The 18,799-nt window shown below is 35.1% G+C and overlaps 2 protein-coding genes across 2 annotated transcripts; one reads left to right on the forward strand and one right to left on the reverse strand.

Annotated features, from left to right (window-relative positions):
• Nucleotides 1-399: 399 nt before the first annotated feature.
• LOC104244581 (uncharacterized) lies at nucleotides 400-1,554 on the forward strand. Its single transcript, XM_009800034.1, has 4 exons — nucleotides 400-686; nucleotides 842-986; nucleotides 1,070-1,288; nucleotides 1,342-1,554. The coding sequence occupies exons 1-4, from the start codon at nucleotides 400-402 to the stop codon at nucleotides 1,552-1,554; spliced, it is 864 nt and encodes a 287-aa protein (XP_009798336.1).
• Nucleotides 1,555-6,113: 4,559 nt separating this feature from the next.
• LOC104244579 (probable transcription factor KAN2) lies at nucleotides 6,114-12,272 on the reverse strand. Its single transcript, XM_009800031.2, has 6 exons — nucleotides 11,174-12,272; nucleotides 10,811-10,887; nucleotides 8,954-9,005; nucleotides 8,636-8,801; nucleotides 7,190-7,250; nucleotides 6,114-6,678 (listed from the first exon to the last, which is right to left on the reverse strand). Exons 1-6 carry the CDS (start codon nucleotides 11,901-11,903, stop codon nucleotides 6,538-6,540), a joined length of 1,227 nt encoding a protein of 408 aa, XP_009798333.1. The 5' UTR covers nucleotides 11,904-12,272; the 3' UTR covers nucleotides 6,114-6,537.
• Between the last annotated feature and the right edge of the window lie 6,527 nt (nucleotides 12,273-18,799).

An 18,799-nucleotide genomic window follows, 5' to 3' on the forward strand; every position in this document is an offset into this window, starting at 1 on the left:
TACAGCATAGGATCTTGGTAATGGATATCAGTATAATGATAAGGAGAAAGAAGAGATTTGTACGAGGATGACCGAGGATCAGGTGAGGTACCTTGACTAAGGATAAAGCTTAGGAGTTGGGGAGGGGAGGTTATTGGCTATGGGAGCCTGGAGGAGTAGTGGGGGCACGAGCAATATGTGTTCTACAATGAAGGATTGTATAAGGAAGGTGGAAAGAGAGGTGTTAGGGGTCTCGTCAGGCTAGTCTGGTGGACACAAAGGCGACTGGTGGTAGAATGAAGAGGTCTAAGGTAAAGTAGAAGCAAAGAATGTGGCGTACCTGAAGTTAGTAGGTAGCAATGGCGAGGAGGAGAGAAAAGCGAACATGAGAGGTATAAGGCTGCTAAGAAGGAGGAAAAGATGGCGATACGAAAGCCAAAGACTACGGCTTTTGCTCGGTTATACAAGGAACTGGGGGACAAAGGCGGGGAGAAGAAGTTATTCGGGCTGGCCAAGGTAAGAGAGAGGAAGGATCAGGATCTGGACCAAGTGAGATGCATCAAAGACAAGGACGATAGAGTATTGATGAAGGAGGAGCAGATTAAGCGGAGATTGCAGACCTACTTTCATAAACTTCTGAATGAAGAAGGGGTTCGAGATATTGTGCTAGGTGAATTGGAGCATTCCGAGAGTCACTGTGACTTTAGGTATTGTAGGCGCATCAAGGTTGTGGGGGTCGTGGAGGTTATGCGTAAGATGGGCATGGGATGAACTACCAGGCCAGACGAGATTCTAGTAGAATTTTGGAGGTGTGTGGGTAGAGCATGTTTGATGTGGTTGGGCTGTTTAATGTTATTTTCAGGACAAAGAGGATGCCGGAATGGAAGTGGAGTATGGTGGTTCTGTTGTACAAGAACAAAGGTGATATCCAGAGTTGTAATAACTATAATGGTATCAAATTACTGAGTCATACCATGAAAGTTTGGAAGAGGGTAGTTAAAGTGAGGGTAAGGAGGATCGTGTCTATTTCAGATAACCAGTTCGGGTTCATGCAGGGGCGTTCTACTATGGAAGCTATCCATCCTATTAGGAGGTTGGTGGAGCAGTACATTACATGGATGTGAAGAAGGATCTTCACATGGTGTTTATTGATTTGGAGAAAGCGTATGATAAGACTCCTAGAGAGGTTCTATGGAGATGCTTGGAGGCAAAAGGAATGTCGGTTGCTTACATTAGGGTGATTAAGGACATGTATGATGGATCTAAGACTCGGGCTAGGACAGTGGGAGGCGACTCAGAGCATTTTTTGGTTGTTATCGGGTTACACCAAGGATCTGCACTCAACCCATCCTATTTGCCCAGGTGATGGATGCTCTGACATACCATGTTCAAGGGAAGGTACTATGGAGTATGTTATTTGCTGACGACATTGTTCTGATTGATGAGATGAGAGATAACATCAACGAGCGGTTGGAGTCTTGGAGACATGCCTTTGAGTATAAGGGTTTGAACTTGTGCAAGACTAAGACAGAATACCTAGAGTGCAAGTTCAACTTTGAGCCGTCGGTAGCATGATTGGACGTTAGGCTTGGGTCGGTAGCAGGATTGATCACAAGTCATCCCCAAGATTGGCAGTTTAATTTCAAGTACCTTGGGTCGGTTATACAGGGAGTGGGGAGATTGACGAGGATGTCACTCACCGCATAGAGGTGGGGTGGATGAAGTGGAGGTTCTTGTGTAACAAGAAAGTGCCACCGATACTCAAAGGTAAGTTTTATAGAGTGGTGGTTAGACTGACTATGTTATATAAGGCTGAATGTTGGCCAGTTAAGAACTCACATATCCAGAAGGTAAAAGTAGCAGAAATGAGGATGTTGAGGTGTATGTGCGAGCACACTAAGATGGATATGATTAGGAATGAAGATATTCGGGAGAAGGTGGACGTGGCTCCCATGGATGACAAGCTATAGGAAGCTAGACTCAGATAGTTCGGGCATGTTTAGAGGAAAAGTCTAGATGTCATGGTAAAGAGGTGTGAGCAACTGGCTTTGGTGGGCGCAGTGATAGGTAGAGGGCGGCCTAAGAAGTATTTGGGAGAGGTGATCAGGCAGGACATAACGAGGCTTCAGATTACCGAGGACATGACTCTAGATAGGAAGTGGTGGAGGTCGAGCCTTAGGGTCGTAGGATAGGAGGTAGGTATGCATATTCCTACGGCGCACCAGAGTGAGGTTAGTCTGTTAGGATTTTGTCTTAGACTGCTAGTGGTTAATGTTGAGTTCACATTACTCTTTCGTTTCTCTCAGTTTCGGGCTTTATCTACTAATTGTTTTGCTTTTTCTCTATATTCTTGTGATGTTGTTATTTATTTCTAAGGTTTATAGATGATAATCCTCTTTTCGTCTTCTTCAGCCGAGGTTCTATCGGAAACAACCTCTCTATCCTTCGGGGTAGGAGTAAAGTCTGCGTACACACTACCCTCCCTAGACCCCACTAGTGAAATTTTACTGGGTTATTGTTGTTGTTGTAATTTTTATGTTAATACTGTAAATACATTTTTAATATATTTGATGTACTTTTAAAAAGCTTATTCTCATTAATGCAAGGTACATGCCCATTGCCCTTTGATTTGCCTTATATGATTTCTTTCTTTACTTGGACTGAAAAAATTACCTGTATTTTATTTGTAAAAATTTTTATCAATCAAATCTAATAGAATAATAAAATGTGAATTCTATACGTACTCTGGTTTGTAATGGAATGTGAGAAGAATCATTCGCTTATTCAAATAGCTATGTGATTAATAATTTTGCTACTTTGTGTTCATGCAAATTCAAAGTTATTGCCAAAGAAATATCACAGAGGTATAATGTAGTTGTTGGTTCATTTATTAAATCTTTTGCGAAATCAAAGTTCTTAAAAGAGCTTTACTTTAAAAGCTTTAAGTCTTCAAAATTATTTGTTTTTGCTGAAACTTTAAAAGAAATATAATAACTTGTGAAACTTAAGTAATTGAATTATAAATTGGAATCAATTTAAAGTTACATGTTTGATTGAGTTCATTAAGTATTTTTATGGGAGAGGCAATTTCTTCCATTATTGTATAACTAAATAAAATAAACAGTTAATCATTTCAACATAATTGCACTTTTTAAATATTTCTCAAATATAAGTTTTATTATAATATAAAAAATTGATATTGATTGAGACGGGGTACACTTATAGCGTGTGTATATATATATATATATATATATATATATATGTGTGTGTGTGTGTGTGTGTGTGTGGATCGGGCTGTACATATTTAATCATCTTAATTATTCTTTATATTTTTCTACTTACATTTCTATAGACAGTGGCAAAAGACAAAAAACAACTTAATTTACAACTACTAAATGAAAATTATCCACAATTTCAAAAGTAATTAAAATTTAGTCATTTTTTATGTAAAAATAAAATATGAATAAAAATATCCTTAAAATTCAAAAAAAAAATTCCAGCATAATATGTTGGAGTTCGAATTGTTGACATATGAGATTCTAACATAATTAATATGCTGGAATTTCATAATGTATTGAAGTTCCAACACAATATACTAGAAGTTTACACAAATGAGTTCCATAATCCAACATATTATGCTGGAATCTTCCGTATTTCAACTAGGATATTTTTGTTCAAATTTTATCTCCGTATTAAATAGTGATTATTTTTCAACATTTTTACCAATAATAACTATTTTTTAATTACGAACCCGAAAATTGGGTAGCCCAAGCTAATTTGGCACCCACAACGGTAGTGACCCTAAACCCATCGGTAACAAAAACAATTCTCTATGTAAAACCCCACATCAATTTCTGCCAACTTTATCTTTTGTCTATTAGTTTAAAATAAATCAAGGAAAATTTACAGCTTGTGTATCAATTAATGGGTAACTCTTGACAGCAGGCGGTCCAATATTATATTTCCACAAGTTTACGTTTTTGCCTAAACAATGTTGACCTAAAAGAAAGACAAGTTCGAGAACCTATCACTTCCAGAAATGAATGCAAATGCAGCCTTTTCCATTGACTATTGGTTTGAACGGTTGCAATTACTAGGAGACCTAGCTAGCTAGTATGATTTTGGTGAAACTAGTATGTCAATCACTCTTGTGAAAGAATAATGGATTAAAGGTTTTAATTAACCAGGTTCGTTTGGTAGGATGCATTAGATAAAATAATGTTTGCATTAGCTTTGTGTAATAATAATACCTTGTTTGGTAGATATTTTGGACCTATGCATTAGTTATGCAAGCATTAGTTATACATCTTATTTGGTATTATCCTATGCATAACTAATGCATAGAAAACCATGGTATTAGCAATGCAATGGGTTTTAATACATGTATTAGCTTAGTTAAAGACAAAATTGTCCTTCAAAATTATGCTTGATTAAATATGCTAGTTATTATATTAATGCAAATTTAAGATAATTCAAACAGTGAGAAATAAAATTATATATCTAGTAAATAAATAAATATTAGCATATTTCCTTTTCTATAAATAAATATTTAGTTTTATTTTACAATATAGGTAGACAAATAAAATAGTTTTTTTAAAACTTTTTCATATAAAAATATTTCTCAACATATGTTTCTTTTAAAAAGTTTGAGTGATGGACTAGTTTTGAGGGTATTTTTGTAAACAAACAATTATTTTAGAAATTGTGCAATGCTTTAATACATCAAACCAAACAATTGATAAGAAATATGTCAGCATAACTAATACACCATATTCAGCATTATTGTTATGCACCATACCAAACAACCCCTTAGAGTGTCGCTTCTAAGAAATTATATATGTTAGGAACTCCCATCAAGTTGAAATCTTTTGCATCGGATCTATTGAAGATATAATTAAGGCTTTAAAAATTTGCCTTTTCTAACAGCATAAGTTTAAGATGAAATGTCACAGATTTTAATATAATATTAGAAAAGGCATATGCCCTACAATCAGGGGCAAAGCTACACGTTTGTAAGTGTTGTTAATTTGTCGGAAAATTATACAGCGTATATAGATAAAATATCAAGTTTTAGAGGTACATAAAATATATTGAACACCTTTAATTTGTCAGATTTTTTTTTTCTTCTTTTAAGTTTGAACACTCTTGAGGAAATTTATCTTCGCCACTGCCTACAATTGAGTTTCACCAGCACTCATTATTAAAAAAAATTCACGTGTTTAACTCATAATAAAAATTAAGCCTGCACGCAAAGAGTTGTGTCGAAGATATAATTAAGTAATTAAAAGTGTATTTTGTCTAACAGCTGATACATTTCAACATAATCGTCTACGATTCTGAAAAACAATTTAAATCAGTTAATGGGAAGTTAGAGTTTCAATTTTAACCTATAGTTTTCTATAATTCCCCACCAGAATCAATTAAGTTATCTCCAAAAGCAAACTCATATATTCTTTACCATAGGTACTGTCAGTTCCTTTGTTCTTTTTTTTCTTTTGGATGGGGGGCCGCTGATAGGAAGGCGAGGAGAATATTGGGACAAGTAAAGAATTTTGAATGAAGTACCTATAGTTGCAAGATAGTGATAAAGGAAAAGTTATTCACATAATGAGCATAAAAAGGGAATATGGTAACATCCTTTTCTTCTTTTCATCTTGTCCTTTTCTTTTTGTTATTTTCCATTTCTTAAGTCATTCATTTTTCAGCTCCTTTACGAGTAAATTCCTCTTATCTTTTCCTTCCCTTTTCCTACTTTTTCCTTTGTTGTGATAGTGTAAAGCATGTGACATTGGTTAGGAATAAAAGGAAAAATCTATTTCACATTGTGTTTACACTCACTCAATATCTACATGACATGTGTCTTCCATAAACTATCTCTTAATCATAAATAATTATTACCAATTGTTACCTCAAATTTACTATTTCCTCTATCCCAATTTATATGGTGGAGTTCAGATTTCGAGCAACTACTGTAATTTTTTCATATCTTTTAAATATTTTAAATTATTAATTATTGTGAATTATAGTACTTTTTACGGTGAAACAAGTTTGAATCTCGGACACATAAATTGGGACAGAGTACTAATTAATCATGGAAATTAATATACTATGGTGCAAATAGTGAATATGATGAGTATTCTTGTCAAAATATATGGGGAGCCGTCCCAAATATTTATATATTTCTTTAAGTGCGTCATACAATTATCAGGGTAAAAGAGCACTTCCTAGAAACTAGTTACAAAAAGAGAGGGAAAAAGCCTCTTCTATCATTCTCTCTCTAATGACTAGTCTAATAATACACAAAATCAATGAGATTTCATATTCTTCACTAAGTCTAGAAAGGGAATAAAATAACATATTGTTTGATTCAGAGGTCACACCCTTCTCCTTTTCCTTCTTCCTGTCTTTCTTTAGCTCTCTTTTCCTTTGCTTTTCTCTGGTTTTTGTGGATTACCTGATTCTCTTTACTTTTCTTTTCTTTAAACCAGCTAGCTAAGCTCCCTTGTCAGAGATTATAGTAATGATTTCAAAATGAGTAGCAGAGATTTTCTTTTCTTTTTACTGTGAAGGTCTTCCCAAAGTAAACTCCAGATTAGGCTTCTTTTTTGGACTTGTCTCTGTTATGCTTGATGAGCTCACCTCTCCTGATATTCCATCATAGCTTAAGCATTTTCCTTCCATCTCTTTATGCTGTAATTTCTTTTTTTGGTCGAAAGAATGAATTAATTAGTAAGGAAGAACAACAAGTATACACACAATATTGTAAATCTATCTGAATAAAGGATGAACAAATTATATTGACTAGGGGGAATATATATAAGAACTAATATAATTATAGCCCTGCATTCTTGATTATAGCCCATTCTTACTTAATTAGCTAGTCTAAGCCATTATAGGGAAATTAATAAAAAGACATCTTTTTAGGAAGGATTTCTTGACTTTAGTTTCCTATGTCTTTGAAAATGAGCTGCCTTATCTTTTGTAAAAAGCTTGAAATCCTTTCTATCTCATTCAACTTTAACCACTTTATGTTATAATCCATGATGAAAACTTAAGCCTATCGCCATTGCAATATGGATTTAACTTATATACATTCACTATACTGTTAATATTTTCTAAATAAATGGTTCCACTTATTATAGACAGTTATAAGATAGCGTAAAAATTCTTTTATAAGCAACTAGATTTTCAGAGATAATGCATATAGTACCTCAAGAGATGGCATGTTCCCAGGGTAGTCTCCAAGTTTGCCATGCAACTGCCAACTTTCTCTGCGACAAAAACCATAGCAATTGAAAAGAATATTTTCCATCAGTGGAAGCCATGCATGCAGAAGAAGAAAAAGCAAACTGAGGAATATGAAACTAAAGCCATCTTTTTACAGTCTTATTTAAAGCTTCTTATCTTTTTCTTTTTTCTTGCTTTCTTCACTTACGATATTCCCTTTTTGCCTATAGTTCATAAAAGTTTGCCACCACACTCCACACATGTGAAAGCCACATTAACTACTAGAATCAAAACCAATCTTCAAATTAAAGAAGTTTCAAAAATAGCCTTAGACCTTTAATTTGTCTTTAAATTGGCACAAAAGCTTTCAACATATGGGGCCATTTTCTTACTACTAGCTAGCTAGTAGAATTTAACTTTGACACTAAGTTTAGAGGTAGGTCCTTTTTCAAACAGCCTTAGTTATCTGAGCCCACGAAATCTTAAAAAAAGAGAGATGCTCATTCCTAGAATGATTTGCCATTTGGTATATAATCCTATTCTAAGGCCCCGTTTGGCCATACATTTTGGCAACGTTTTTTTCAAATCTTTTTTGAAAACATTGTTTGTTCATAGATTAATGATTTATTTTTGAAAAATTTCTGAATTATTTTTCAAGTTCCCAAAATCTAGTTTAGGGTAGATTTTGGGTGAAACTTGTTCTCCCACTCACAAAACTTCAAATTTTTTTCAAATAAAATGCATGTCCAAACATAATTTCAACTTCCAAAAATTATTTTTCAAAACTACTTCAAAAATTATTTTTTCAAGTTTCAACTAAATCTATGTCCAAACAATAGCAAAAATTTTCAAAAATCTTTGATTTTTTTCCCCATTTTCTTCTTTACCGCACGTAGTTTCATCCAAAAGAGGTTCTCTTTTTCTGATCTTTTATACATATGCAACTTTTTGAGATGCTCTGGCTTAGGCTTAGAAGGAGAATCTCATCTCTGAGTCCTGGCTATGATATTAATTCTACTAAAGATTTAAACCTTTTTTATGAATTGAAGACAAAGTTTTCAATTGCGTGGTCCGTAAATTTTATCTTGTTTCAGACCTCACATTATAACTTCTTCTTCCTCTTAATATTGTTCCCCAGCCTAGTAGTAATAATAAACAAGTTTTATGGCCTAGTGGACACTACTTTTGTCTGATTTGTTACCTTTAGGAGGAGTACAAAGAGTTTTCACGTGATACGTGGGGTTCTAAATTTTCTCTTCATTCTTTTCCTTTTTAAATTTTCCCCATCAGCATTACGGCCAAAGTCCAAGAATTTTCTATAACATGTTAAGTTACACCGATAATATGAAGATTATTTACACCGTCAATAATTTTATCATAAATGAAAAAAGAGAATAAAATCTGTATGAGTAGCATATAAAATGTGCACCTTGAAGAGTTGCTCCAAAGACCATGGTAATCTTTATCTTGGAGATGCATATTGTTATTTCTGCCTTGTTGCTCAGATAAATCAGACTTCCTTGAATTTTCAATTTCAGGCATTAAATCCTCTGAAGTATCCCCAGAAGACCCATTATCGAATACCTCTGATTGGCCTAACACATTCCGAGAAAAAAATGTGACTACAATTTCAATATGCTTCAAGAAATATAAAATGAAAAAAATTACTACTACTTAGGTTATTTTCTAGAAAAGACCCTGGAACAAAAAAAATTAATTAATCGTATTATAATGAATATATATAAACCTGAAGAAGCTGGAACTGCTACTCTATCGGTAGTCTTAACCGTCCGATACATCTGCAAAGATATAACAAAATGATGCAATGTAGCATTAAAATGTAAACCATGACCATTATACAATAGTAGTTGATATACAATAGATTTTGTTTTGAAAAAAAATCTTATTCTTTTTGCAACTCAAAATAGAACGATATGGTCATATTAGCGATATTGTGATACCAATAAGTACTCCCTCCATTTCATATTATATGAGATTGTTTGACTCGGCACAGAGTTTAAGTAAAAAGAAGAAGACTTTTGAAACTTGTGATCTTAAAAGTTTAAGGGGTAAAAAGTTTGTGGGGTCATGACATTTGTGTAGCTATAAAAGCTCTCATTAAGGGTAAATAAGTAAAATGAAAGAGTTTAAAGTTGAATTATTTCCAAATTTAGAAATGTATTATTTGTTTTGGAACAGACTAAAATGAAAAGTATGTCATTTATTATGAAACGGAGGGAGTATAACGTATGTATAGACTCAAGCTCTGTTGCACAAAAATACATATATAGTATTGTACATTATACTATTGTGTACATACATAGAAAATGAAGCGAAGTGCAAAGAGTGAGATAATGGAATAGACCTTTCCTAGTACTGTATACACGTAGCTTGATAGATACAATTCTTAGAGAAGTTGTACCTACAGCTAAATGATGACAACCTTTTTGCTTGTGCCCCATGTATTGAGCATACATGCATGTAATATGCATGTGCATGCACCACATTTTGATACATAAACACGTGCATGTACAACCACTAATTTGTACACACTTTATATTTCTTGTTGGACCGGCTAATCTAGATTCACGCTAGATGGAGTCACTAAATTGGATAAAATGCTCTCCATTGAATAAAATATATTTTCAAGGCTAACAAAAGATACTTTAATTAAAGATGAAAGAGATTTTAAGTATTTCGCGACACTACTTCATGGTTATACATACTTCAAGCACACGCATAAACTGTAAACAAAAAGTGAAATTAAAGGATCACACCTCCCAAGGCGTAAATTATATATATATATATATAAAGATCCATTGCTAAATCGCCCGTTATAATACAAAAATATATTTACAAACCCCATATATAAACATGGTTATTGAAGAGTGCAATGTGTAAATTCCCTAAAGATGGGATTATCATTGAGACATGATAACGTTTGTACTTCCTTATTAGAAATAGAAAATTAACAGTAATTTATTGGTGGTTCAAAATACTAGTAGCAGGATTAGCAATGAGAGTGTCTAAACTTGTCTGCTCAAAGCTGCAAACCCCTCCCCCTACCCCCACCCCCCAAACCCCCATCCCCACGTCATATCTATGGGGTTTTAATTTGTCTGGTTTTCCCTTAGCTCATGATATTATTATTGATGAATCATTATGAATAAGACTCTCTTTCTCTCCCCTCTGTAATTGAACCCGAGGCTTTTGCTTTCTTTCTTTACTACTCTTCTTCTACTACAACTCGTACTGCTACAACCTACATGGATTAATGGTTCATTGCCCAACGCGAAAAAGCTGCATTATAGCCTTGCAGGACCATCAGATCTACTAGTTTGAAAAAAGAAGTTCTAAGGACTTAGTGAAATAGAAATTTGTAGTATTAAAAAAAGAAGGCATTGGAATTTGAAATGTCTGTAGGTGTTAGACATTTTCTTCTAATATAGGCTTCTTTCTACGAAGTCTAATGAAAGTATAGCCTTTTGCGAATACTCCAAAAGATTTTCACCCCACAGCTTCTTTATCATAAACGCACATTGAAATTTTAAAACCAAACAACCTTAGAGATATATGCTAAAAGTAAGTGGTCTACGAAATTTACCTGTAAATGAGATTTAACATGTGCCAAAGTGAGATCTTTCACATCCATAAGCTCAAGAACCGACTTGGGTGTTGCTCCTAAATTCCCCCCCAAAAAAGGTAAAACAATATTAATTGAGTTCATGTTATCATAGGCAAATTAATCTTATATATAAAGGCAATAGGTTCCGTTGAACCCATTAAACCAACACTCATTCTGACTGCAATTAATTAATACAACAACAATAAATTCAGTGTAATCTCATATATTGGGTTTGGATAAGTAGTGTGCTTTAAAGAGAGGTTTACGATAAACACTCGGCTCACAAGAGACGAAACAAAAAGCAGTAGCAATGAATGTATAAAAGAAGAAGAGAAGTCTTACTTTCGTGGCCACCCAAGAGCTCAACAGCATGAACAAATCTAGCATGAAGACTGCTAGTCCAGCGCATCCGTGGAGCTCTCATAGTACGTTTTGCTGGAAATCTTGACAAAAATCTTGATCGCATTACCCCAGCTTGATGATGATATTGCTGGGACGTCTGAAAAGGGATTCTTGACGATGAGGAATTAGACATTGTTTTGTTATTGTTATTATTAATACAACAACCAGAAGAACGTATAGGTAATGTAGCTGCAGTATTAGTATTGTCAAAAGTTTGCTGACCAAATATTGGGTAGTGTGAAGCAGGAGGAGGAGGAGGGTTTTGATGGTATACAGGAATTCCTCTTATAGGTCTCAAAAAACTAAGTTCTGAGTTAAGCCCTTGGTTTTGCTGCTGAAGCAGATGGTTTTGCTGTAAAGAGTGGATGAAATTGGTGTGAGTGTTTTGGATGTGATGAAAAGGGCCAGATTTAAATTCAGGAGTAGGTTTAGGATTGGATAAAGAAAGCTCAAATAGAGAAGCATTATTATTATTATTATTAGCATGAGATTTTGAGAGTGAAGAGGTATTGGAGTTTCTAGATTCCAAAGCTCTTCTCCAAAACATTAAATCCATTTCATCTTCAGTAGTACTATTATTAGTACTCCTCTTCCAATTAGTTGATGATGGTTTGCTGTTTGGAGGGCTGATTTGTAAAGATAAGTCTGGTTGTGCTGGGAATAGCTCCATATATCCTTGATCAAAAGAAAACTACAAGAACAGCCACAATTAGTTTGTCTCCCTTTTTCACTTCTTCTATTTGTTGGCCCTAGGTCTTTTAGTTTGTTCTTGTGTTTGTAAGTAGGTTAAAGAAAAGGACTATATCTAGAAGGTCCTTGTTTGAGAAAGATTGATGATAAAATATGGAGAAGCTAAATTTTGAGGTTAAAAGGAGATGGAGAGAGAAGAGAAAGAGAAAATTTGAGGTTTTCTTAAGATGGGGTTTGATGATCAAAATAAGAAGGTAAGAGTTGTAAGGAGGATTTGAGATTGAGTGAGAGATAGAGAGAGAGAGAGTGTGGAGGAGAAATGACAAGGTATATGAAGTGAATGGTTGTTTCTTTTGTGTGAAGTATATGTGAGAAAATGACACTTTGAGGGGCTAAAGTTGGGGGTAGCCAGAGGGGAGAGGTGAGGAGATTGTTCCTTTTGTGGACGTGGGGGTAAGATGAGAAAAGAGAGGAAAAGATGAGGAAAAAAGGAAAGTAAATGAAGTTTTGGGGCTTTGCTACCTTTTTACTCCTTTCTTTTTTGTCTTTAGCCCTAGCTTTCTTTTGGGAAAGAAAAGGAAATTTTAGTGTAAGCTTTTAACGTGTATTTGTCCCTTAACAACTACCTTTCTAACCAAACCTATTCACCTTGAATTAAATGTTACGAATTTAAGTTGATGTACTAATAGTAAAAGAATTATTATATGATCAAAATAGTTAAGGAATCATAACATATTAATTATTCTTCTTATAATGCTTATCATAAAAATATTCTAATAAATATCCTATAAGTGATTTAATTTGTCGTACATAAAATTTAAACTCATTAATCAATAGTTGTTGGTAGTACAAAACTCTTAGCCCCCCCCCCCCCCCACAAACCCTAAATTTCTAGATCTTACATTTACATAAAATGATTAGACATAAATTTCGGCGTACTAATGGCTGTAAATGACCTAATTATGATAACTCACTCAGTCACTAACATTGGGATAAAACACAGCTCAGATTTTATTTTCCACTTCCTTTTACACTAAAATCTCTTTCCTAGAAGTTCATAGTAAGACCTCGGCCAAATGGTCCTTCAAAAGTTTATGTAAAAGTTAAACTTACAATTTACCTTTTTTTGGCCCTTCAATTTTATGAGTCATTTTACTTTGCTCCCTCTCATTTGGAACTGGACACTAGAGATTATTACCTTTGATATGTTACTTATATTCCATTTTAATTTATTTATTTATCATTCTTATGTGCACGTATGCACTCTTTCTCTTTGTCTATTTCCCGAAGAGGTCCACTAATCAGTACATAGGGTCAACGTTATATTAACTCACTCAATTATTTAAACTAAAAATAGCTAGAAAATAGATAATATATGCATAATCTATGTATAATATGTATATAACTATATATAATTAGTGTATATTCTACGTATATCGACTCAAAAAAGTAAATAATAAAACTGGCCTGCTATTTGTATAAAAAAAAATTAATCATTATAAATTAGACCAGTATCACCAACAGGACATAAGAAATGCTTCTTTTTAAATGAATTACAACTTATAGTAGGATTAATAAATAGTTTTGCATCAACTTACTAGCATGATTGGTTGAAAAATAATAATAAAATTTCCCCTCCCATCTTTTTCAAAAATGCAAGAGAAACAAATACTAATGAAACCTTAAGGATGGTTATATTACACATTGACTGGTAGATTTTGTATCCCAATATGAACACCTCCGTCAAATTATTGGAATAACTCCAAAATCGGACCAACCATCTTTCTTAGTTTTGAAATAATAAAAAATTATTTAGAATGTCGAAATCTGAATAGTACTTTAAGATTAAAAATAAAAAAGAAATATGTTTTGATTAAATATTGAAACAAACTAGCTAGCTTTCTTTTCATTTGTCATCAGAACAAAAGGTTTGAAAATTTACGCAATTAAATTATAAACATAGTTTTTCTAAGCTGTAGAATTGAATTTCTTTAAAAAGAGTAAATAAAGGATGAAATTTACTTTGCTTCCCTTTTCGACGTCCTTACAAATATACAGATGAAGACTAGACGTATTTTATAGTGTCATAATCGCTAGTCAAGTTATGTGGTGCCTTACTGATGGTCCAATTTTTTTTTACTAAAAATATATACATAATTGGTCGTATTACTTTTCCTTTATGAATTGACTAGACTTTAAAATTTCGAATTCATTTTCTCCCAAATAATAGTTCCATATCTAACATTCTATGACCCTAAGAAAAAAAAATAACTCGAAACTTTCTTAAAAAAAGAAGTGTAATTAGGATCAAACTATCAACCAATATGTAAAAGAGATGTATATATATTTGTCTTAAAGAAGGCTTGTCATTTATGGTTTGCAAGTGGAGAGGATCAATAAACAATGGCCACGCTGTTCAAGAGCTTCTTGATTTAATTTCTTGTATTAAATTCTGTATATACCATTGTTGCCAAGTTCTTGCTTCAAAGGAATATTTTCGTTCTTCATTGAAAAGAATCACACACACAAAAAAAAAATGATATTCTTGAAATGCAACTAGCAAGTGCTTTCATTTGTGCAAAATGGTCTATGTAACTTCTGGAAGATAACAAGTCTTAACCAATTTATTACTTTCTGTTTTGCATAATATATACTCCAATACTTTCATACGCTAGTCCTTCATCGTAATATATATATAGAGAGTTGTCGAATCTTTTTCGCGACGAAACTAAATATGAATAAATTCATAATAATATGTAGAACTTGAATATTAAAAGAAAAATATGATAAATATTTTACATGCATCCTTACATATTATATGCACTTTTGGGGAAGAAAATGATCTCGTACAATCAGTTACGTACAATTTGAATTAAAAAATATTTATTATGATCATAAAATTGATATCTCCTTTTGGATATACGAAAAAGATAATGAAAGGTTTTAAAAGCCTTACAAATATTACCTAGTTTAATTTATTATATCGATATATGTTACCTTTATTGGTACATAACTTTTCCCTTCATTTTTGCATCAAGTTTTGCGTCCAAAATCCCAAGAAAATAAGGATGAATAATTGAGTATGATCCATCCATATAATATTGTGAGTCCTCTTTGTGGATAGAGTTTGGGTCTAGCATCGCTTATTAACCATCAATGGTGAAAACGTCAAAGCCCAAGTTGAGTTCAGACCACTTTCAATAGGCCATACGGTTAACATTTTGAACAGCATACCGAAAAATTAGACTATTAGAGGTGGGGCTAAGATTTTAAATTTATGGGTTGTGAATTTTAAAATAATGACTTTAAGTGTTAATAAATGAGTTCTAAATTTAATATTTATACATATTTATTTAAAAACTGTTGGGTTTTTCCTAAAAGGTGTGAATAGGAAATGTAAGAGGCACCTCTTGGATTGCACCTCTTCATCTTACCTTTTTATTGCCTATAAACTTAGAGGCTTGATCTCATTTTTAAGACATGAAAAATCTGAAATCTTCTCCCCTTTTTTCTACATTGTTGCATTATTTTCTAAATAAACATAAGTGTCAACTGTCAAGTGTGATTTCCTCAGTTTGTTAAGTTCGCTGAAATTCTGTGATTTGTAGTACCGCTATCACAGAATAGTTATTCCGTTTTATCCTGGGAGAAATTAATCCAAAACTTTGGGCAACATTGAGGGGATTAAATTCCTTAAGCACACAAGCAACTTGTGGGGTCGGAATTATTTTATGTTTAGTTTATTGAACTAACGTTTTGTATACGGTAAAATCGGAGGGTCCAATTTTCCGTCGTTGTGGTGCCTCATAAGCATATTTCACAGGTTCGAGACTAGGGTCGAGGTTCACATTCGAGGGCTATCGACGCTCGACCTCGAGGCGATGCAGACCAACGATTATGATGGAAAAGTGGGGAGTTCCCAACGCGCATAACTAGAGCTGACAAAGTCTAGTGAGCTAAGTTGAGACCCGAATCATGACATCAGCTAGCTGTCCCATCTCCATATCTTTGTAATAAATGTATTTGTACTATGTTGGGATTTTTCCTCGTATATAAAGGGGATCCTTGTCATTTTGTAGTCATCTGTTGCTCAATACTAAATACACAAGAACATTCTCTCTGCTCTCTAACACATTCTCTTGATATTATTGCTTCCATTTATTGCCATTATTGGCCATAAAGAGCCGTCATTGATTTTATTCTAACTGTGAGTCTCTATCGACCGCCCTCGGCGGACATCGAACCCGACCCCAAGTCCCCGAATAAGCAAACTCGAGGACCCGATTGACAGCGATTCAGTTTGGTTATCACCTTGCTCTCAAGCTCTTATCTCATTTCTAAGTCTTTCACATAGCATCACTGCCTGACAACTAGCATAAAAATAGATCACGTATTTTTAGAACCACAAAATCAAATTTAATGATTATTACCATTTTCAGGGTAAACAGTTTGGCGCCCACCGTGGGGCTAAAGATAATAGTGATTATTTTCTTGCTGGTTTTACTATACAACACAAGCTATCTTTCACACTCTTTCTTGTCCAAGATCTTTGATTCCAAGTCAAAATGCCTAAACCGGTAAGTGTACCTGAAAATAACAGCCTCAAAAGCCATGAAAAGAGCGGTATGGTTATTCCAGGTATGGGTGTGCTAGCGCGAAACCCTGAGAACACATCGGAGCCGATTCCCAAGGGAACGACCTCGTGCGATGCCCAATGCATTAACGTCGGTCCTCACATCAACCAGGGAGCATGCCGAGAAATTCAGCGGGAAACTCGGAAAAATCCAACCTAGAATGAGAGATTCTTCGGCATGTCGTTCATATGATTATCGGGGGGACCGATATTTTCCAAGGACCCGTGATCAAACGAATAAAAATATCCACTGCAATAGAAAGGCCAATCCGAGACCGCATGACCGAAGACACCCTTGCATTCAGCGAGGAGGATCTTGAGACCTTGGCAGAGCCGCACAATGACGTGCTGGTAATTTCATTTCTTTTAAGCAACATTCGAATTAATCGTGTGCTCGTGGATCCAGGCAGCTCGGCAAACGTAATCAGGTCGAAGGTAGTAGAACATCTTGGGTTGCTCGATCAGATCATACCCGCCTCCCAGGTCCTCCACGTCTTCAACATGGCCAGCAAAGTCATGAAAGGAGAGATCGCCCTCCCAGTTGACATGTCCGGTACAATTCAGAACACCAAGTTCCACGTCATTAGCGGTGACATGAGGTACAACGCATTGCTTGGATGGCTGTGGATACACAGCATGAGGGCAATACCGTCAACTCTGCACCAGATGATAAAATTTCCGACAAAGGATGGCATAACAACCATATATGGAGAACATCATGCGGCAAAAGAAATGTTCGCAGTTTACCAGGAGGCGCTGAATCCCATACACTCCACCTCGGATGAGTCTGGGAGCGTACAGACTCCCGAGGATGAAGAATATCGCTCCTCGAACTTTCGTTGCCCCCGAAGAGTTGGATGCAATGAAATCGACAATTGAAGAACTGGAGCAAGCCGTTTTGATCGAGCATCTCCCGGATCGGAAAGTATACCTGGGAACGAGATTAACCCCCGAACTCAGGAAAAAACTCATTCAATTCCTTATTAATAACATCGACTATTTCGCTTGGTCCCACTTAGATATGACAAGAATCCCACCGGAAATAACCACCTACCGATTGAGTGTCGACCCCAGGTTTAAACCAGTGAAGCAAAAAAGAAGACCCTAGTCTGAAGTAAAACACACATTCATCAAGGACGAGGTAATGAAACTCCTTAAAATAGGGTTATTAGAGAGATAAAGTACCCCGAATTGATGGCCAACATAGTGGTAGTGCCCAAAAAGGGAAATAAGTTAAAAATGTGCGTAGATTATAAAGACTTAAATAAGGCGTGCCCCAAGGATTCGTTCCCATTGCCTAACATCGATCGTCTGATCGATGCTATAGCTGGCCACGAGACCCTCACCTTTCTCAACGCCTACTCGGGGTATAATCAAATTCAGATGAACCTCGAGGATAGGGAAAAGACTTCGTTCATCACGAAGTATGGTACCTACTGCTACAATGTAATGCCCTTCAGGCTGAAAAACGCAGGGGCTACGTACCAACGTCTAGTTAATAAAATGTTCGAGCATCAAATAGGCAAATCCATAAAAGCTTATATGATGACATGCTAGTTAAGTCCCTGCGCCCAGAGGACCATTTGACTCATTTGCAGGAAATATTCAACATCCTCAGAAGCTACAACATGAAGCTTAACCCCGAGAAGTATGCCTTCAGAGTGGGTTCGGGCAAGTTCTTAGGCTTCATGGTATCGAACAGGGGGATCGAGATCAACCCAGACAAAATTAAGTCCATCGAAGAAATCACGGTGATAAATAATGTAAAGGTCGTGCAATAGCTGACGAGGTGGATAACGGCTCTGGGCAGATTCATATTGAGGCCGTTGATAACTAGGGATTACGATACATTTTACACTCCTTCTTACTTGAGTTTTGATTAGAAATGTGTACAAAATAGTCCCAAAGGCTTATATGTTGTTCTTGATTGCAAGGTTTGGTCAACAAAGTGATAAGTCGTCAAAACCAGCGCAAAAAGGAGTGAAAATGCACAAGTACCAAGAACAAGTCAAGCACAGTGTAACAGGACCAATGCAGCCGCACTCCATTCTGTGCAGTCCGCAAAGAGGAGGTTCAGAAAGGTCCTCATTTTAGGCATTCAAGCAATGCGGCCGCACAACATTTCATGTGGACTGCATTGGCTTTATTGCGGCCGCACTCGATTTTGTGCGGTCCGTAAAGCTTGAGTTCAGAGAGTTGCTAATTTTTTTGGGAATATTGCCAATGTGGTTCGCGGTCCTTTT

This window comes from Nicotiana sylvestris, chromosome 6 (genome assembly GCF_000393655.2).
Source record: "Nicotiana sylvestris chromosome 6, ASM39365v2, whole genome shotgun sequence".
Lineage (NCBI taxonomy): Eukaryota > Viridiplantae > Streptophyta > Magnoliopsida > Solanales > Solanaceae > Nicotiana > Nicotiana sylvestris.

Bases quoted from the DNA above. Each gene is read 5' to 3' on its own strand.
- LOC104244581 (XM_009800034.1), top strand. From the start codon at position 400: ATGGCGATACGAAAGCCAAAGACTACGGCTTTTGCTCGGTTATACAAG. The intron at 687-841 runs GTATTGTAGGCG...TGTTATTTTCAG, and splicing joins GAGAGTCACTGTGACTTTAG to GACAAAGAGGATGCCGGAAT. The intron at 1,289-1,341 runs GTTGTTATCGGG...CTATTTGCCCAG, and splicing joins GCGACTCAGAGCATTTTTTG to GTGATGGATGCTCTGACATA.
- LOC104244579 (XM_009800031.2), bottom strand. From the start codon at position 11,903: ATGGAGCTATTCCCAGCACAACCAGACTTATCTTTACAAATCAGCCCT. The intron at 7,251-8,635 runs GTGCACATTTTA...TTTTTGTCGCAG, and splicing joins CTTTGGAGCAACTCTTCAAG to AGAAAGTTGGCAGTTGCATG. The intron at 6,679-7,189 runs GTACTATATGCA...GACCAAAAAAAG, and splicing joins GGAACATGCCATCTCTTGAG to AAATTACAGCATAAAGAGAT.